We start from the raw sequence: 17637 nt of genomic DNA on the forward strand, positions 1-17637 counted from the left end.
GTGTGTGTATATATATATATATATATATATATATAGAGAGAGAGAGAGAGAGAGAGAGAGAGAGAGAGAGAGAGAGAGTGTAACAGTATACTGTTATAGTATACAGTATGCTGTGATGGTATATTGTAATAATATGCAATATATTACAATAGTATGATGTAATAGTATACAGTATACCATAATAATGTAATTCGACTCATATTTTGGTGAATCATCTAGGTGATATTGTGCAAATCTAAAGTCATGGTTATAGTAACATTATAATGTTATAATACACAATATAATATAACACATACAATAATAAATAAGTTACTTTTTAATTTTAAAATTTTTTCCAACTAGGTCATTGCAAATGTTTTATTAAATAATTTTTTTGAAGAAGTTCCATAAAAATAATAGGGAAAACCTCACTTTATAGTTGTTTTGATTCGATTTTTGCTGAGTCGTGTTTGAAATTTTGATTGAAGGCTATGGCTAAATTTTGAGTAAATTTTGGGGGAAATTTTTGGAATTTAGGCCAAAATTAAATAGAACTAGCAAAGAAGAGAAAGTTGTATTGTATACCAACATGTTATACTATATGTTATATTGGTATATAATAATGAATTTAGAAGTATATAATTAAATTTTAACAATATACTCCTAATTTTCTTGAAAGAATGAACTAGCAATGTATGATACCTTGACCGTATATGATATATACCATATGAGTATCATAGAGGACTACTGATTTTCTTTTGAAAGAATGAGCCAGTCCTTTATAATACCATGCCACTATATGACATACACCACGTTTGTATCATAGAGGATTGTGTGTCTTTCTGAAAGAAATGAACCAGACCTCTATATATACCCTATCAGTATATGATATATACCATATGAGTATCATAGAGGACTGAGTGTGTTTCTGGAAGGAATGAACACGGCCTCTTATGTTAGTACATGATATATACCATGTGGGTATCATAGAAGAAATGACTAGTCCTATTTGTTACACTGTCGGTATATGATATATACCATATGGTATCATAGTATATTACAATAATAGTGAAGGAAAAGATACTATATTGTTTTTGGTGTATTATATGTTACAATAAGTTATTTTTTAATAATTAATAAAAAAATAAAAAAAATACTATATTAGTTATCTTTCGGTGATATAGTGAAGGAAAAGAGAAAAAAAAAATAAAGGAGCAAAAAAGATGTGCATAATTACATTATGAAAAAAATTTAAAAGAAAAAATAAATTTAAAATAATAATAAATGAAATTAGAAAAGAAGAAAGAAAAAGAAAAAAAAAGGAAAAAAGAGAAGAGAAAACATGTATAATGTAAAAGTTGTTTTTATAACTGATCTACAGAAAAAGAAAATGAGAAAAAGTAAGTCAAAGATATATTATATCAGTTGTATAAAAAAGGCGAACAAATAGTAACTATGTTAGTTATCTTTTTATTATTGCACAGTAAAAAAAAAAGAAGAAGAACAAAGAAAAAAATTAAAAAAAGTGAATAAACTTAGATTATGCAGAAAAAGGAAATGAAAGGAAAAAAGACTTAAATAAAATTAGAAAAGGAATAAGAAATAAAGAAATAAACAAAAGGAAAAAAGAAGAAGCCAAAATTGAGCATGGAATCATGGTGGAAAACGAAAATAAAAAATAATATGATTGAAAAATAAACATAAAAGGAGAAAAAAGCAAAAAACAAAGAAAAACGAGAAAAAAGAAAGGAGAAAAAGAGGCAATTACCCACAAAAACTATAATGTGTATGAAGTACAATTAGTTTGATGGGTAGAAAAATAAATGGATAGGCAAGGTTAGTTAGTTTGATTTTTTACAGGTATTGCTATAAAACTCCCTTTATATTAACTAATAATGACGCAGTTATAAATAATTTTCGAATTAGCTTAACCAATCTATAAGATTATTATAATCAATGGAGTATTGTTTTACTTACATGTTATTTATTATTTTAACTATTTAGAACTCGTTTCACTCAGCCGATTAAGATATTAACGTCTTAATTTATTTATGTAATACAACTTGAATTTCGAGAGTTGAATTTTTAAATTTTTTAAATTCCTTGAAATAAAATTTACAAATTAAAAGTCATATAAAAATATTATAGGTCAAAATAATTAATAAATTAAATATTTAGAAGAGATATGAAAATTCACAAGGGAGAAAATATAGTCGTTTGTCTCTTTTCTGAGGGTAGAAAACAGAATTACATACAAATACGGGTGTCTATTTGGTTATCAATCATCGAAAAAGAAAAAAAGGAAAAACAATCACCTTTACGTTACATCTTTTTACTTCAGTCTCTGATTGAAGCGCGTGAATTCACACAGCAAAGGTATTGCCTAAAACAAATAGTATATTTTTGTGGAAACACAGCTGCGAAATACCAAAAAGAGCTCACAAATTATCATCCGAAGGCAGCAGAGAGAAGAATCCCTTTTCCCCCAATTTTCTCTCTCCAAAAACAACAACCAATCTCAGACCCCACAATTCTCTCCCTTTAAACCCCAATTTCTCAGGACCCAAACCCCCCAATTTCTCAGCAATGCCTGCTTCCTCCTCAGGTGCTCACATAAACCCCCATTTCTTTTATATTTCTATAATTTTAGTTTTTATTTTAAAGCATTTTATAAATTTGATTTAAAAATGGTTGATTTATGTACTATAATTAGTTATTTAACGGATCCGAGTATTACAAATTGACTAGTGATTAGTTGTTAATTTTTTAGAGACGAGGAATAGATGGAGGAAGCGGAAGCGGGAGCCTTTAATTTCAAGGAAGGCCAAGCCCCAACAAGATGATGACGTGTTCGAAGAAGAAGAAGACGAGGAAGACATTGACCAGCAGGAAATTGAAGATGACGACCACCGAAACCCTAGCAATTCAGTGGATCGGAGTAATTACTCAGTTGAATTGGTATCAGAAGCTGGGAACCGAATTAGTGAGTTCCCTTTGGTAGTGAGACGTACTGTTACGCGGCCTCATTCGTCCGTCCTGAATATTGTAGCGACTGAGAAGGCTGGGCAGTCTGGAGAGACTAGGCAGAATGGGGTGGTGTTGGAGAATATGTCGTATGGGCAGCTTCAGGCGCTTTCAGCTGTACCTGCAGATAGTCCAGCTTTGTTGACTGAGGAAAGAGGAGAAGGCAGTGGGAGTGGTTCGTATGTGATCAGTCCTCCGCAGATATTGCAGGGTCGTGGTGTCGTTAAGCATTATGGCAGTGCAAATCGAATCCATGTTGTGCCAATGCACGCAGGTAATCATCATACAATGTGCTTGTGAAGATTTTTTTTTATATCAGTTCATTACTAGCTGGAACATTTACATGCACTTTTAAGTACCAAAATACTTTTTTGCTGGTAAATAATGATTTTGAACAAGAAAAGATAGACTATGAGTTAGAGTTAAATTCTGTCAAGACTTGACTAATTTTGGAAAAAAGTGAGTTGCATTTCCCCATGGACAATTGTGACCATTGGATTTTAATAACTTCCTAATTTGCTAAACTTTTGGAGATGGAGCAATTTTTCACCGTAGTATCTAGGGTTATTGAAGGTAATTGCTCACCTGTCAAATCACACTGCGTGCTGGCACTAGGACCCTGAAAGAAGCTTGATATAGAGACTTGTTGTGATTATATGAATTCCCTTTCACTTTCTTTTGAGTATTGCTGCCCTTATTGTTTGAATATTGTAAACGAATAAAACCACCAAGCCACGTCACTTTGGTAAGGTTCTTCACCAGGAGGAGTGGATCTTATAGCATATTTTGATAGGTCAGAAGAGGTGTATGTGATATCTCACAGGAAGAATATGAGTTTGTTTCCGTTATTAGCTAAGCAAAACAGAGGAATACAAATTTATCAGGCACTGCACGGTGGAAAAGTTTGTCTTCCGTCCAACTAAATATCATTTATAGCTTGGCTTTCTCCTTGCAAGATTTAGGATATTTAGTACACTATGGATTCATTAACCTTCCAATCTTACCATGAGAGTCGGGAAAAAAAAGAACTTGGATCCTCTTCTGTACTTTAATGTCCAAGTATAATGTTGGTGCATACTTGTGAAATAGATGCTAGAGGAAATTTACTGAACTAAAGACAAGAATGCTAAGATTTGCATGTGTGGACTGTGGAGTACAAGAGTTGATTTGTTTACTTAAATCCTAAGCTTAGCATGTGCCATTTTCTACCATTGTCAAAATTTTTGCACGGGCTTTACCAATTAAGATTATGCGTTCTTACAGGGTTAAAATAATAGCCATCTTGAATTGCCTATATTTTTTCCACGAAGGGAGTGGCAGGTACCAGTATGCTATAGAAATAGTTTGGCTTGAGAAGTTTTTTTTCCTCCAACTTTCAGTAGTCTGACAAATTCAGTTTTATCAAAGGTGAAAAGTGCTGAAAGAGCTCTAAGGTCCATTGGAGCTTTAAGCGCAAAGCGTAAATAAAGCATGGGTTTTAATGAAGAAAGACACAAATGAATAAAAAAAAAATACAAATATGTATGTGTAGTCCAAGACTAATAATTATAAGTATGAACAACAAATATATGGACAAAGAAATTAAAAAAAATTTCAATAAAGTGAAATATCAATTGTTTAGTATCGCATCTTCAGGATTATGCTCATTGGCAAGGAAAGGTATGTCTTAGAGCCTTGATGACGACACTGAAGCACCCGCTAAGCGACGCAAAGCGCTCAGCATGTTTTGCGCCTCGCTTTAGGGCTTAAGCGTGCCTTTGACAACACTGAGGTACAACCACAGAACAAGTTCAGGGAGGAGTACATGCTTCAGCAGTTACAAATAGGGGAGTAGGGGTTGGGGACATAGAGGACCTAAAACAGAAACACATAATTAGTCATGAATCAAGTACAATAGAAGAAAAAAAAGTACATTAGAAGACATATTTAGAAGTACCTAACTACCTTAAAGAAGCTGTGCGGGCTGATAAAGAAGGAATCACTGTTACTAGGACTACCACCAGTAATACTGTTGTGTTAAATAATTTGGCTATGCTGGGCAACCCTGTAATGTCCTCTTTTGGTTGTAATGCTACTTCTAATGGTATGCCTTCGTCTGCTCCCAATGGGAGGACCAGGCCATGTAACTATGCTACTTAGTAATGAATAAACATTTATCTTCCTTGCCAAAAAAAAAAAAAAATCTTTCCCTTCTCGTAGCATCCATTTTGGCAAAAAAAAAAAAAAGTATAAAAAAAAAATCTTTCCATCCTTTCGGTGCTTTCTCTTTCTTTAGAACTTCTTTTTTATACTTGAATGATTGGTCATCATACTTATTATGATTTCAAAGTGTTGCACAACAATTTTTATTGCTAGCAATTAGCATACAATGATGTTCCCGTTGCGCTTAAATTCTGGATCCGCCTCTGTTCTTGAGAATATCGGTGTCATGACTCATTACAAGTATTTTGTGGTTAAAATTTCTTAAAACATTCCTTTTAAAATTGATGGCGAAATAACATCATCATTTTTCTAGTTAAATATGCGGAAACTCTAAATACATAATATAAATTTTAAAACCTGCTTAGTTTGTTTAACAAAAGACACTAGTAAGTAAGACTAACAAATTTTAACTATAAGCTCGTAATTTCTCTCTTTGTGAAAACATGCCCAATCCAACCAAAAACTTGAACTTTGAGAACGTTTTTTCAATTTTAGCTTCAAAATTATCTTTTTTAACTTCAACTAAAATATTATGCAAATGCACACTAGTCAATTTTTTTTTAAAAAAAAAAAAAAGGATAAAGCAATTATTTTATTTACAGAAATACCTCAAAACTAACAAACCATGATGTCCTCGTATTAAAGTTAGTTAACAGCTCGAAAAGATAAAGCGTGGGTCCATCCAACGCCTCAGATCCCGCTTTCATCACCTTCTTCCTCCCCAAAAAAAGGTAAACTACAACATCATTCAAATTCAATTCACCTGTAAATTCAGCAAAAACAAACCCTAAATTCTGCTCCTGTTCATATTCAAACATACACATATATAGACATTAGAGACGGATTCAGGAATCGAAATTAATGTGTCCTGATACATATAATTTCATAATTTACAGATAGATAAATATATAGGCTACATATACACATGTAGACTCAGCGGCAGATCTAGGATTTGAATTACAAGATGCATAATCTAATACATATACATATACATATACGCATCCAAATTTTACAGATAAATACATCATAAATATATAGTAATTTTTACATAATTGTGTATAATTCAGAGGAAGAAAGGTGCAGAGGGAGAGAAAGAAATGGCGATACTCTACGCATTGGTAGCGAGGGGATCTGTAGTGTTGGCGGAGCAGAGCGGAACGACGACGAATGCGAGCACAATAGCAAGGCAGATTCTGGAGAAAATTCCAGGGAATAATGATTCAAACGTGTCATATTCTCAGGATCGGTATATTTTCCATGTTAAACGCACTGATGGACTCACTGTCCTTTGTATGGCCGATGATGTTGCTGGAAGTAAGCTCCTTGCCTTTTCTGTTTAAGTTTGTTCATGTTGAAAGTTAAGAGGATTGATGCAATTACATGTTAGAATTTGTTTCAATTCATCTTAATGTTTATTCATCTTATAAGTTATTTACACTTCACAATTAATCAAGATATAGCTGAGATTCTAGACGAATAATTAATCGATATACATATACATATAGCAGTCTTTCAAGTGTTTGTTTAGTAGTTTATATGATAAAGTTAGTGTAGTTTATATGATAAAATAGGTCAGACTTTCATGTTTTACGCTCTGTTTATGATTGTGGTGCAGAGTTGAAGTGCTTGCTCCCTCTGTTTCTATTTAGATGACACACTTTACTTATTGGTCCGTTCCAAAAAGAATGAAACATTTTTACAATTGGAGATAATTTAACGTTAAACTCTTCATTTTACCTATTTTACCTTTAATGAGAAGCTTTTATACCTACACAAATGTCATGGCCCCATAAAGCTTTTACCCCTTATGCTTTTAAGACCACAAGTTTCAAATCTTTTTTCTTTTCTTAAACTCCGTGGTGAGTCAAACTACCTCATCAAAATTGAAATGGAGGAAGTATATTTTTCCCTATCATTCATCTAATTGAGAAAAATGTTCATTCTCTTCAATATATAGTGTCAGAAAGACTAATTTTTTTTCTAGTGTTAGAATGAAACAAGCATGAATTGCATAGAGTGGACATATAACTCGTATTACGGACCCTAAATACAGTCGATTGCTCGATTTATTGATATTGTTGTATAGTATCAGAGAACACTTCATAGAGAAATATCTTATTTAGTTCCGCTTTTGGCTGAGGTGAGCTTAAATGGAGCAACATGGTCAGTGAGGATTCATATAGCCGACCTCAACTTAATTGGGATTGAGGCATGGTTGTTGTTGTTGTTGTTGTTGTAGTTTTGCTTCTAGTTACCTTTGTATAAGTTGTGCTTGTCATCCTTGCAAATTTCATAATATGGAACCTACTTCATAGTTTCTGACATAATGTGGCTTACTTTTAGGCATGGCAACATGTCTCTATAGATAGAAACAGGGAATGGGGATAAACAATTTTTGTCCCGCTGCAGTGGTAGCTAGTAAATTTTTCCCTTAATGAATAGGAGAAGGTAATGAGATACTTCTACCCTGACTTGTACCTTTTCCTGATTTTAAATTTTGTGCAAAATTACCTTAACAAGATTCCATGCTTACTAGGATCTGCTACCTATACTATTTGGAAAAAGTGGGGCTTCAAAGATCATTTGATACCCATATGTGCTTCATTGTCTATGCAGCTAATCCCAAATGTCATTCTAAGCTTGAACACAAAAAGATTGGAGTGATATTGTTGATGTGCAATACCGTCACCAGTAGCAAGTCGGGCTAAGTTAGCATGGAATTCATGCAGTTATCTTAGGATAACTATACTTCAGTGAGTGGGTGAGAGGGTATATTGGAAAAAGGACTCCTCTCACTGGGACTCATTCCTTAGCTTTAAATCCATTTTATTAATCATAGAAAAACAAAATTTTAAGTGAGTGTAGTCTTCGCAGCCTTGTGGTTTTTAGTTACAGAAATCTAACTGAATAATGTCCTGCAGCGTATTTTGCTCTTCTTACAAAATTCTTATACTTTAGTTCTGTTTTTGTGGACATTTATTCTAATCCCTTTCTTCAATATTTTTTACATTGAAATTCCTTCCCTGGTTTTGTATCAAGTAGTACACCCTGTAAGTTCCTTTTCTTAATTTATTCTTTTCAAAAAGAACAAGATTTATAGATAGATGTGTGTTGATTTCTCCTTTTATTTAGTTCGAACATTTTAGCTGGTGGTTTAGCTCTTATATTAACACCACAAAATTTCATTTTACATTATTGATCTGTTGCCTTGAACACTGTCATATATTTGGATAAACTCCTTTGCAGGGAGAATTCCTTTTGCTTTTCTTGAAGAAATTCATCAAAGATTTGTGAGGACCTATGGCCGAGCAGTTCTCTCTGCACAAGCTTATGGCATGAATGATGAATTCTCAAGGGTCCTTAGTCAGCAAATGGACTATTTCTCTAGTGATCCAAATGCCGACAGAATAAACAGGCTAAAAGGTGAAATGAGTCAGGTCAGTTCTCAATGTTGTTTAGGAAGCTTATATGCTAGATGATGGCTCGTGCAAGAATCCACATTTTCTCAATCTAAGAGGCATGCACCTTTCGATGTAATTTCTTGCCACTGAATGTCACGACTGAATATTTCCATAATTACCTCATCAATATGGCAACATGTTTCCCTTGATATCATCAATAGTCCTTATGCATTTATTTAATGAAGCTCTTATTGTATTGACTATTTGCGGTGATTAAAAGCAGAGGCGGATCTAGGATTTGATGACTACGGGTGCCATTGTCTACCATTAGTGAAGGAGATTGGATTAGGGTATACATTTAGTAGGTTTGATCCGTTTTGAATTGATTCGGTTCGGTTGGTTACTTTAAATCAATTCATTTTTATTTTACAAGATTTTTGGCGCATAAAAAAATATACGACCACCAAATTGAATAAGTTTAGTCCAATTCGATCTAATTCTCTCGATTCAAATTCTATTAAAAATGTGATTAAAACGTAAAATAAATATAAACTTTTAAATAGCAAATACACCCCTTCAATCTTCATATAGCTAGATCAGTATTATGTCTATTGGAGCAATCATTTTAGAAAATTTTGGAAATCACATTAGATGGATAAAAGGAGAAAATAACTAAAATCACATTCAAATAAATTTTTGAAGATTTTGAAAATTACGGAAGGAAAAATATAATTTAATAAATAATAAAAATCAGGTTGTACAGAGAGAGGAAATACAAAGATGAAGGAATTTTTAAAAATTGAGAAAAGGAGCAGAAAGAAAATGGAACATGTAAGAACACGGATTAGAAAACTAGCTTTGGTGGAATCTAATGGGATTCGATCTTGCATCCTTCACTTAGAGTTTTAGCAATTTAACCATGGCACCTGGAGTCTATTTGTTTCTTCGGGTGCCAAGCTTCAAATATATACTCTTGTTAATGTAAAATACCAGTACATACTTAAAATTTTATCCGAGCGACCTGGTGGCGTTCCACCCCAAATCTACTACATAGATCCGCCCCTGAGTAAAAGCAATTTTTACAGCTTCACTTGTCTGCTTTTACAAACTAGATCATATGTACCAGCCATTATGTTTTTCGGATAAAGTTACCACCCACTATATTTTGGTATTAACTAAGAAGTCTGAAGATGTATGTGCCATGTAACAGGTGCGCAATGTCATGATTGAGAATATTGATAAAGTTCTAGAGAGAGGTGATCGTTTGGAGTTGCTGGTTGATAAAACAGCTAATATGCAAGGGAATACTTTCCGCTTCAGAAAGCAGGCACGCCGTTTCAGAAGCACTGTATGGTGGAGAAATGTCAAACTCACGTATGTTGCTTCCATTACTTGGACTAAAGCTCTTTCTTTGTTTTGTCTTTACTCTTTACTTTGGGGTGGTGTTCTTTCAAGAGTTGGATAGATTCATAATAAATAGATATCTTCTGTTGGGTGGCATTTAATCTCTGATTTAAACTCTTAGGTTGTTACATGTGAAGATCTCTTATAATTGTAAGTTATATGGCATCAGGGAAGCTGTTGTGCTCTTTTCCTTATTATAAGTTTCACGATGTTTTAATATGCCTGTATTCTGGGTTGAGTTTGGAGTTGGTGACACAATTATTCTTTCACATTGCAATTAAATAAGAGCCACTTGTCATCATATTTTTCATGGCTCCTGTCCTTTCTCCTTATGATGAAGTGTTCTTAAACAGTGTGAATGTTGTGAAGATTCTAACAGTGGAACCATGTATACAGAATATTTCATAGTTTTATGCTATACTCATTCTCTCAAAATATTTTTACTTTGTACCTGATGGTGGTTCTAGCTTGATTAAATTAAAGGACTCGCCAGCTTCATGTTATTTTCTTTTTCTTTTTATGTTTTATTGTTTAATCTTTTTCACCATGCTTCATTGTGATGTTTGATTTTTACAGGGTGGCGCTGATATTCCTCCTCCTTGTGATAGTTTATGTTATTTTGGCCTTCGTTTGTCATGGGCTTACACTTCCAACTTGTTTGAAATGAGGATTACTCGATCAGTGTTACATCAACTGTTTTGTCCTGGAACATTTTATTGTAGTCCACCAATGTGCAAAATCGTTGATCTTAATTCATCTGGAGGTAAAGCTTAGATGCGTCTTTTGGTATGGTCTCATGCTTGAAATGTGGCATCTATATTAATTCTTGAATTTCTTAAGCTTATAAGCAAGCTAAAACTCTCGGCTTGAGAATGTATAGTGATTTTTATCATTTCGGCTCCTGTAAAGAAAATGAAGGGGTCAAATAATACATGATTGAATCTTGGCTTGATATCTGTGTTGAAATACATCTTGATCTTATTCTAATATGCAATCTTTGGAGAAATATGTTCTGTTGCTTGCTCTATGTCTATACGTATTTACTTATACAAGGCCAAGGAAGGTTGTCAGGTGGCGTTTGTTAAAGAATATTTCAAAACTTTTTTAGGACAAGTAATTCAATTTTTTGCAAACTGTTTTTCAAGCCCTTGCCCTTTCCAGTGGTTGACAAATCAAAGATGAATCTCAGTCTGCTGATGTAGGAGAGTCGTTTAAGATCCCACAGTAGGACATAATTCTCTATTTGTAGCCACAAAATAAGCAAATTTCTTTTTTCAATATCCTTCTTGCTTATATATTAGGTCAATAAAAATTTAGCTACCTTTTTTTCTTCTTATTTTGTTTCATTTTTGAGAAGTCTTGTGAACTATGATGAAGTATCTCATTTTTTATTTTCCTTCCACGCATGGTAGAGTATAACAACACTTTCAAGATGTATACTCTATTTGAATACATAAACGACAATTTTCTAGTAGTATAAGTGGTAAAAGTTTGACAAAGAGATAAAAGATTTACCTTCATCTTTAATCCTAAACAAGTTATTTGACTTAAAAGTCTCAACATAATTTTAAGGGATTGAATAACCAACTATGTCGTTTTCTTCATATCTAAGACGTCGCAAATATTGATGATGGTATACATCTATTACTCTGCTTCCAGAAAACATTCGACTCGCCTGTAAAGGGTATTCGCGAAATATTACCTGTCATTCGTCTTTGTTTATAGAGGAAATATACAAAAATGTCATGCAAAAACTCTACCCATTTAATCTGGCCTTCCCCTGCCCGTATAACAGATAATTCTGCAATTTCAAAATACCTCAATTTCATTCTTGAGTATGTATAAAGGGGCAAAGCTCATGATCAGGACATGTAATGTATATATTATGTACACAGATGCACTATAATTCTGTATTGGATGTCCTATGTCAAATATTACAGTGAAACCAAATTGTTGTCTTCAAGGGAAAACCTGCTCAAAAGAGCTTCTACTTCTCGGAGTACAGCCTTGTAATGTTCTTCGGATTGTGCCCCTTCTTCAACAACTTGCATGACATGTTTATGTAGAATATTATACAATTCCACAGGATTATTCACATCAATATGACAAAGGCCAGAATCTACTGGAAACTTACGTTTGTAATCTTTATCCCAACGCGGTAGGATGTATTGTGATGGAATTTCTTCCACACCATTATAATTCAGTACATTCAATGCATGCCTGCATAAATAACCTTTGAAATTAAACAAACTGCAAATACAACGTATTTCCGCTTGTGTTGTCTCATAAAGAACCTCAAACAGCTTTACCTCCTCCTCGCTTCCCTCAGATTCTACTCTTTCTTTCACAACAAATGTCATTATTGGCCCATTAATGTTCACTTGCCTTGTATTGAAACAAGAGTAAATTCCTTCAACTTCTGCTTGGAACTTCTTGAATATTTCCTTTGTGAATATCTTTGAGAGCTGCACCTCAAAATTGCAATTTGTTTTCAACTCAAAGCTTGAACTTCTCGACTCCATATCTGCCATTGCTTCTTTCATGTGCTTCCTTTGCAGGGCTAAATCATACTTATCAACAAATTCTTTGAATGAAGTGTGTTTATTTACATAACCATCAAAGTATGCATTCAAGCTCTCATTTTCTTTTATTGGCACGATCCCCATGAAGGAAATGTCTTTTAAGTAGACTGGTACCCATTTTTCACGATCTTCGTACAATGATTGAAGCCATTTATTGTCCTTGAGTCCATGCTGACTTATCATATGACACCACGAGCTTTCAAACTCAGTGATCTTCAAGGAAATATAAACTGCTTTATACAGTTGCGTCTTGATAGACTCGTATCCATCCAATCCTCCCAACTTCTCTGGAACACGCTGCATGATATAAGATAGACAATAACAATGACGGGCTTGAGGGAAAACCTTAGAAACTGCAATTTGCAATGGTTTTGACTGATCAGTTACAATAACTTGTGGATGTCTTCCTAGCATAGACGTATGCCATGATTTGAACATCCAAATAAAGTACTCTACTGACTCGTATCCAAGAAAACCACATCCCAGCAAAACAGGTTGTCCGTGGTTGTTTACTCCAACGAAAGAAATAAGAGGAAGTTCATATTTGTTCCTCAAGCTTGTTGTATCAATTGCAATTGCATCTGAGAAATAATTAAAAGCAGCCCTACACCTAGCATCAGCCCAGAACACATTTCTCAGGCATCCTTGATCATCAAGATCCAACAGATAAAAGAAGTTTGGATTTGTCAACTTCATTCGACAAAAATAATTATACAGTGCATTGGCATCCCCCTCTCTAAGCTCCAAATGCTTTGAGGTATCAACAGGAAACCTACTATCCTTTTCCTTGATATTTTGCAATCCATTACATGCAGCATCAATAGATGTGCGGTATAACTTAATGGTATGTACTTCTGTAATAGGTATGGATTCCTGCTGCTTTTTGTCAGCGAGAATCATTTTCTTATGTGACTTATAGAACCGCCTGACCTCTGGGCTTACTGGATGATTGTGATGAAGCTCAACTTCCACAATTCTCCATCTTTTTGAGTCCACAAGCTTAATTACTAGCATTGCAGGACAACCAGTTCTTGTTTCTGGCCTAGGATGATTTGCTCCACTTTTCTTCTTGAAACCTGCACTACTGCAGCTGAGTTTCGCTCTATATCTTTCTTTCCTCTTTGATCTAAACCAAGAGTTGCTCACTCTAATACCAAATCCTTGTTCCTTGCCATACATGTTATAAAAATCATATGCTTCATCAAAAGACCCAAATTCCAGACCAATAGTTGGTTGTGGGGACTCCTTTTTGGAATCTTTATCATGAACTCCATCATCATGTTCCTCCACGGAGCAGTCTTCTTCGTCCTCATATTCTTCAGAGTCATCAAACACTGGGTCACTGTTAAGAGAAACTGCCTCCATCTGAAACATGGAATTGAAACCAGCATGGCGATGATGTTGACAAGAAGTAAATAAAGAAAACGGTTTCTTTCTAAATCAGTTGCAACCTTCTTTTAAAGTATCCAATTTGGGAGGGGAAATTTCACATGTAGTAAAAACGTCACCACATTTGAAAAACTCAATAGACTGAGTTCCAAATTACGTGGTATATGGGATTGGAAAAGGAGATCAGAGTTAGACAGGTTTACTTAAAATCAGGGGCGGCCCAAGGGTCAAGCCACTAAAGCAAAGGCTTTAGGCCCCCAAATTTGGAGGGCCCCAAATTTTTCTTTTTGTTTTCTACTCGTATTTGTATTGAACCCCCGACTAGTCTAGATTCGTACCGCGTAAGGCCTAGTAAAAGAGAGAACACATTTTAACAGGATTTATTTTAACCACAAGACTCGAACCCAATATAAGATAAGTTGGATCATATATATCTCACAACAATCTTTAGAGGTAAGGTCTAAATATATTGAGTATGTTAAAATAAAAAAAATAAAATATTTTATAAAAAGTAAATATAACTTTTAATTTAGTATTGATGTAACTGTTTAAGCAAAAATTGGAGAAAGTGAATCACTCCCCCTAAACCCTTGTCGCGAATATAAAACTTTTCATTATTTAAATTTTACGATTGACATCATTAGTGAGGTACCTATATTATTATTTTCCTTTTACATTTCTCACTAAAAACGTGCAATAAACTTTCAGAATCCGTTTTTTGGTATCTTCAATAATCCGAGTTTTATTTTTATTTTTCTCATAAGAAAACGGGTACTATATACTTATATTCTCTTCTTGGTTTCTACAAAAAAGCTTAAGTTCTTGATAAGTTATATTGTTCTCTGTAAAAAAAAATAATTATTTTTTCTATAAAAAACAAGAATTGAAGAGTACCGTTGAATAAAACTATATTGCGTATTCTTTTTTTTTTCCCCCTCAGGTTTCAAGCATTTCAATAAGTATATAACATCAAAAATTATTTCGATATCAAGTTATAAACTTCTTGAATCTGGTTCTATTATCTAAGATCAACAATATCTTAGGAGAGATTAAATTATTTATAAAAAAAACTATTAACAACTTTACATCTTAAAAAGATAGAAAAATAGACTTCCATTAAAAATATAGATAAATTTTTTTTTCCTTCTAAAAGGCCCCAAATTAAAATTTGGCTTTAGGCCACCAATCTTCTTGGGCCGCCCCTGCTTAAAATCAAGATAAACGTGGCAAGTAGTAAAACTGAAGCATATGAAGACGGGTAAAAATGCAAGAGAAAATGACAGCAGGCACATTTGGAGAAAAAGCTACATTGAAAAGAGGATTTTCCTTTATAACAAGAATTTCTTTTGGATACGAAATGCAGGAGCCAGTTAAATTTCTTGAAAAGAAGCATCCTTCTTTAGCAAACTTGCTTCTACTTATCCGAGCATGTGAACACCAACACCATGTCCCAATGAACATGCATATGCACTAGGAAAAGAAAATGCAAAAGACTCTTTCCACATCTCCAAAGGAGTTTCTCGAAAAATGTATAGATACGTGCAAACACATCTTTATATTCTTTCTCATTCGAGATACAATATAATCAAACATATTTTCTCAATTTTTCCTCCAGGCTTTGATCTTATTACTTGAACCAAATGCATAGTCAGTAGGTGCATTTTATTTCGTAAAGAATCCACCCATCCTGCCAGCATAAGCTAGAATTTAAATAAAAATAAAACAGGTCCAAAGAGAGATATTGAGAGCCCAAGAAAATTCCAACGATCCACAAGCAAAATCGTCTTAATATTAAACATACCTGTTTCAGATTCTTCATCATCCACTATGATGGAGTGCAAGATAGAAAAGCAGTGAAATTCTCATTGATTTTAATATTTGATTTGTCATTTTGGAATACTCAGAAGAGAGTGGCTACCATCTTACCCAGAGAAAACAGATCTCCATGTCATCCTGAGGCAGCAGATAAAACACAGAAGCACACACTATAAAATCTTATGATTTGACTAGTTTGGCACATGCACGGATACAGGGTGCAGAAAATAAGCATGACTAATCTGCTAGACTCATAAAATTGGAAGTGAAAATAAAAAATGTAATTGGGAGACAAGAATGGTCTAAAAGAGTCAGAGTAGCATGAAGAAGAGAACCAGTGGTGCTTTTGGCGCTAAAGAAAATGATCTTTGAGGTACACGAGGCAATCTCATTCCTTTTGATCTTCCAAAAAAGCACACTACAATAGCAGCAGTAAACACTAAACAAACATGATATTGCAGCTTTAACAGTAGAAGCCAGAAAGTCTTTCATTCCAATGAAACTACTCTGCTTTCTCGGGAAGAATCCTGCCTCAGCATGATCTCGCAATATCCTATCTTTTTCTTTCTATCTCCCTTTTTCTTTTCTATTTTACAAAGAAAGACTGCGTACTTCGTATAATTTCATCTAATTTAACGGCTGATCAGTCGGTTTTCTCAGTCAGAAAGATAGTCAACATAGCCCACTTCCCCCCTCCGCAATCAATCACTATGCCTCAACCCCAAGCTGCTCCTACTTCGACCCTCCAAAGTTAAAAATATGCTCAAAAACGGTCCATTTAAAAGCACCCCTTCTCGTGAAAATCATACATTAGCAGAAAAATGGTAAAGCACATAACGAGACATAACCCAAGTTAGGTTTCCATAGCTCAACAATTATCGAATCGGGTTGGCTCAAGAAGTACTTAAACTCATATCTCATAGAACTCTGCGCTTTGTTCTAAGAAAACTTACCTTGAGATCAAATATTCTAGACAGGTTTATTTAATAAAACCAAAAATCTGAATTGAACGATAACCAAACATAAGCTTACTAAGTTAATCCAGCATAAACAATTCAAGGATAATTACATAACAACAGAAAAGCTAAAAATCACTTAACTTCAAACAAGGCCCATTTTTATTAACTGTCAGAAATTCCAGCAATAAAATGCTTCTAAAAAAACTCAGGTAACCATATCAAACTTAAAATTTCTAGGAAATAAAGTACTACCCACAAAATAAGAATACGATCAGCAGGAAAAATAAAATAAAACAGATTGTACCTTTGAAGCAAATTGGACAAAAATTCAATTTTTTTAACCATCAAGAATTCATCTTCAAGTGGATATTTTAAGCTCAGCTGTTGACTAGAAGCTTATCAAATTCCTAATGAGGCTGGTAGTAAGCGCCGGAAAACGCGCGGAGAGGCTGGTGGCGGAGAATGGTGGGCGACGGAGGTGGAGAAGGTTGATTCGTACGACGACGAGCGGTTGTCATTAGCGAACCAAAATCGGGTTAGGGGAGCCTGGGAGGGGTTAGAATTTGGGGAAATGTATATTTGCAACTACATCCTTGAAATTTGTCTATATTGTGTTATTGACCCCGAAGCATTTCAATTTCTGTGATAAATGCCCTCAAAAAACTTATTTTACCCCCACTGTTTACACCAAATCAATTCAACTAATCATAGTTAAGTGATTTAATAAAGTAAAAATATGCATTACTTAACCATGGTTAACTAATAATAGTGTATGTTCCAATATATATTATGCATTGGTTTAGTGTAAACAGTTGGCGGTGCGAATAAAATTTTTTCATCTAAGATGACTTTCTCTTCTGTTTTTTTCTTTCTTTATGTTGT

At 34.0% G+C, this 17637-nt stretch overlaps 3 protein-coding genes across 4 annotated transcripts; 2 read left to right on the forward strand and 1 right to left on the reverse strand.

Moving 5' to 3' along the window:
- Window positions 1-2383: 2383 nt before the first annotated feature.
- LOC109213079 (SWI/SNF complex subunit SWI3C-like) lies at window positions 2384-4470 on the forward strand. Its single transcript, XM_019376833.1, has 3 exons — window positions 2384-2584; window positions 2750-3277; window positions 4400-4470. Exons 1-3 carry the CDS (start codon window positions 2566-2568, stop codon window positions 4468-4470), a joined length of 618 nt encoding a protein of 205 aa, XP_019232378.1. The 5' UTR covers window positions 2384-2565.
- Window positions 4471-5831: 1361 nt separating this feature from the next.
- On the forward strand, window positions 5832-10997 carry LOC109213082 (vesicle-associated membrane protein 711-like). The gene is made up of 5 exons (XM_019376836.1): window positions 5832-5936; window positions 6273-6519; window positions 8452-8642; window positions 9817-9980; window positions 10587-10997. Exons 2-5 carry the CDS (start codon window positions 6303-6305, stop codon window positions 10675-10677), a joined length of 663 nt encoding a protein of 220 aa, XP_019232381.1. The 5' UTR covers window positions 5832-5936; window positions 6273-6302; the 3' UTR covers window positions 10678-10997.
- Window positions 10998-11812: 815 nt separating this feature from the next.
- On the reverse strand, window positions 11813-17327 carry LOC109213081 (protein FAR1-RELATED SEQUENCE 6-like). Of its 2 annotated transcripts, XM_019376835.1 has the most exons (4): window positions 17060-17327; window positions 15783-15934; window positions 12320-13957; window positions 12114-12230 (listed from the first exon to the last, which is right to left on the reverse strand). In XM_019376835.1, the coding sequence occupies exons 2-4, from the start codon at window positions 15801-15803 to the stop codon at window positions 12204-12206; spliced, it is 1686 nt and encodes a 561-aa protein (XP_019232380.1). In that variant the 5' UTR covers window positions 15804-15934; window positions 17060-17327; the 3' UTR covers window positions 12114-12203. The 2 variants fall into 2 exon arrangements, with proteins under 2 accessions (XP_019232379.1, XP_019232380.1); XM_019376834.1 differs by having other exon boundaries at window positions 11813-13957; window positions 17060-17325.
- Window positions 17328-17637: the final 310 nt, after the last annotated feature.

The sequence above is a fragment of the Nicotiana attenuata genome, unplaced genomic scaffold (genome assembly GCF_001879085.1).
Source record: "Nicotiana attenuata strain UT unplaced genomic scaffold, NIATTr2, whole genome shotgun sequence".
NCBI lineage: Eukaryota > Viridiplantae > Streptophyta > Magnoliopsida > Solanales > Solanaceae > Nicotiana > Nicotiana attenuata.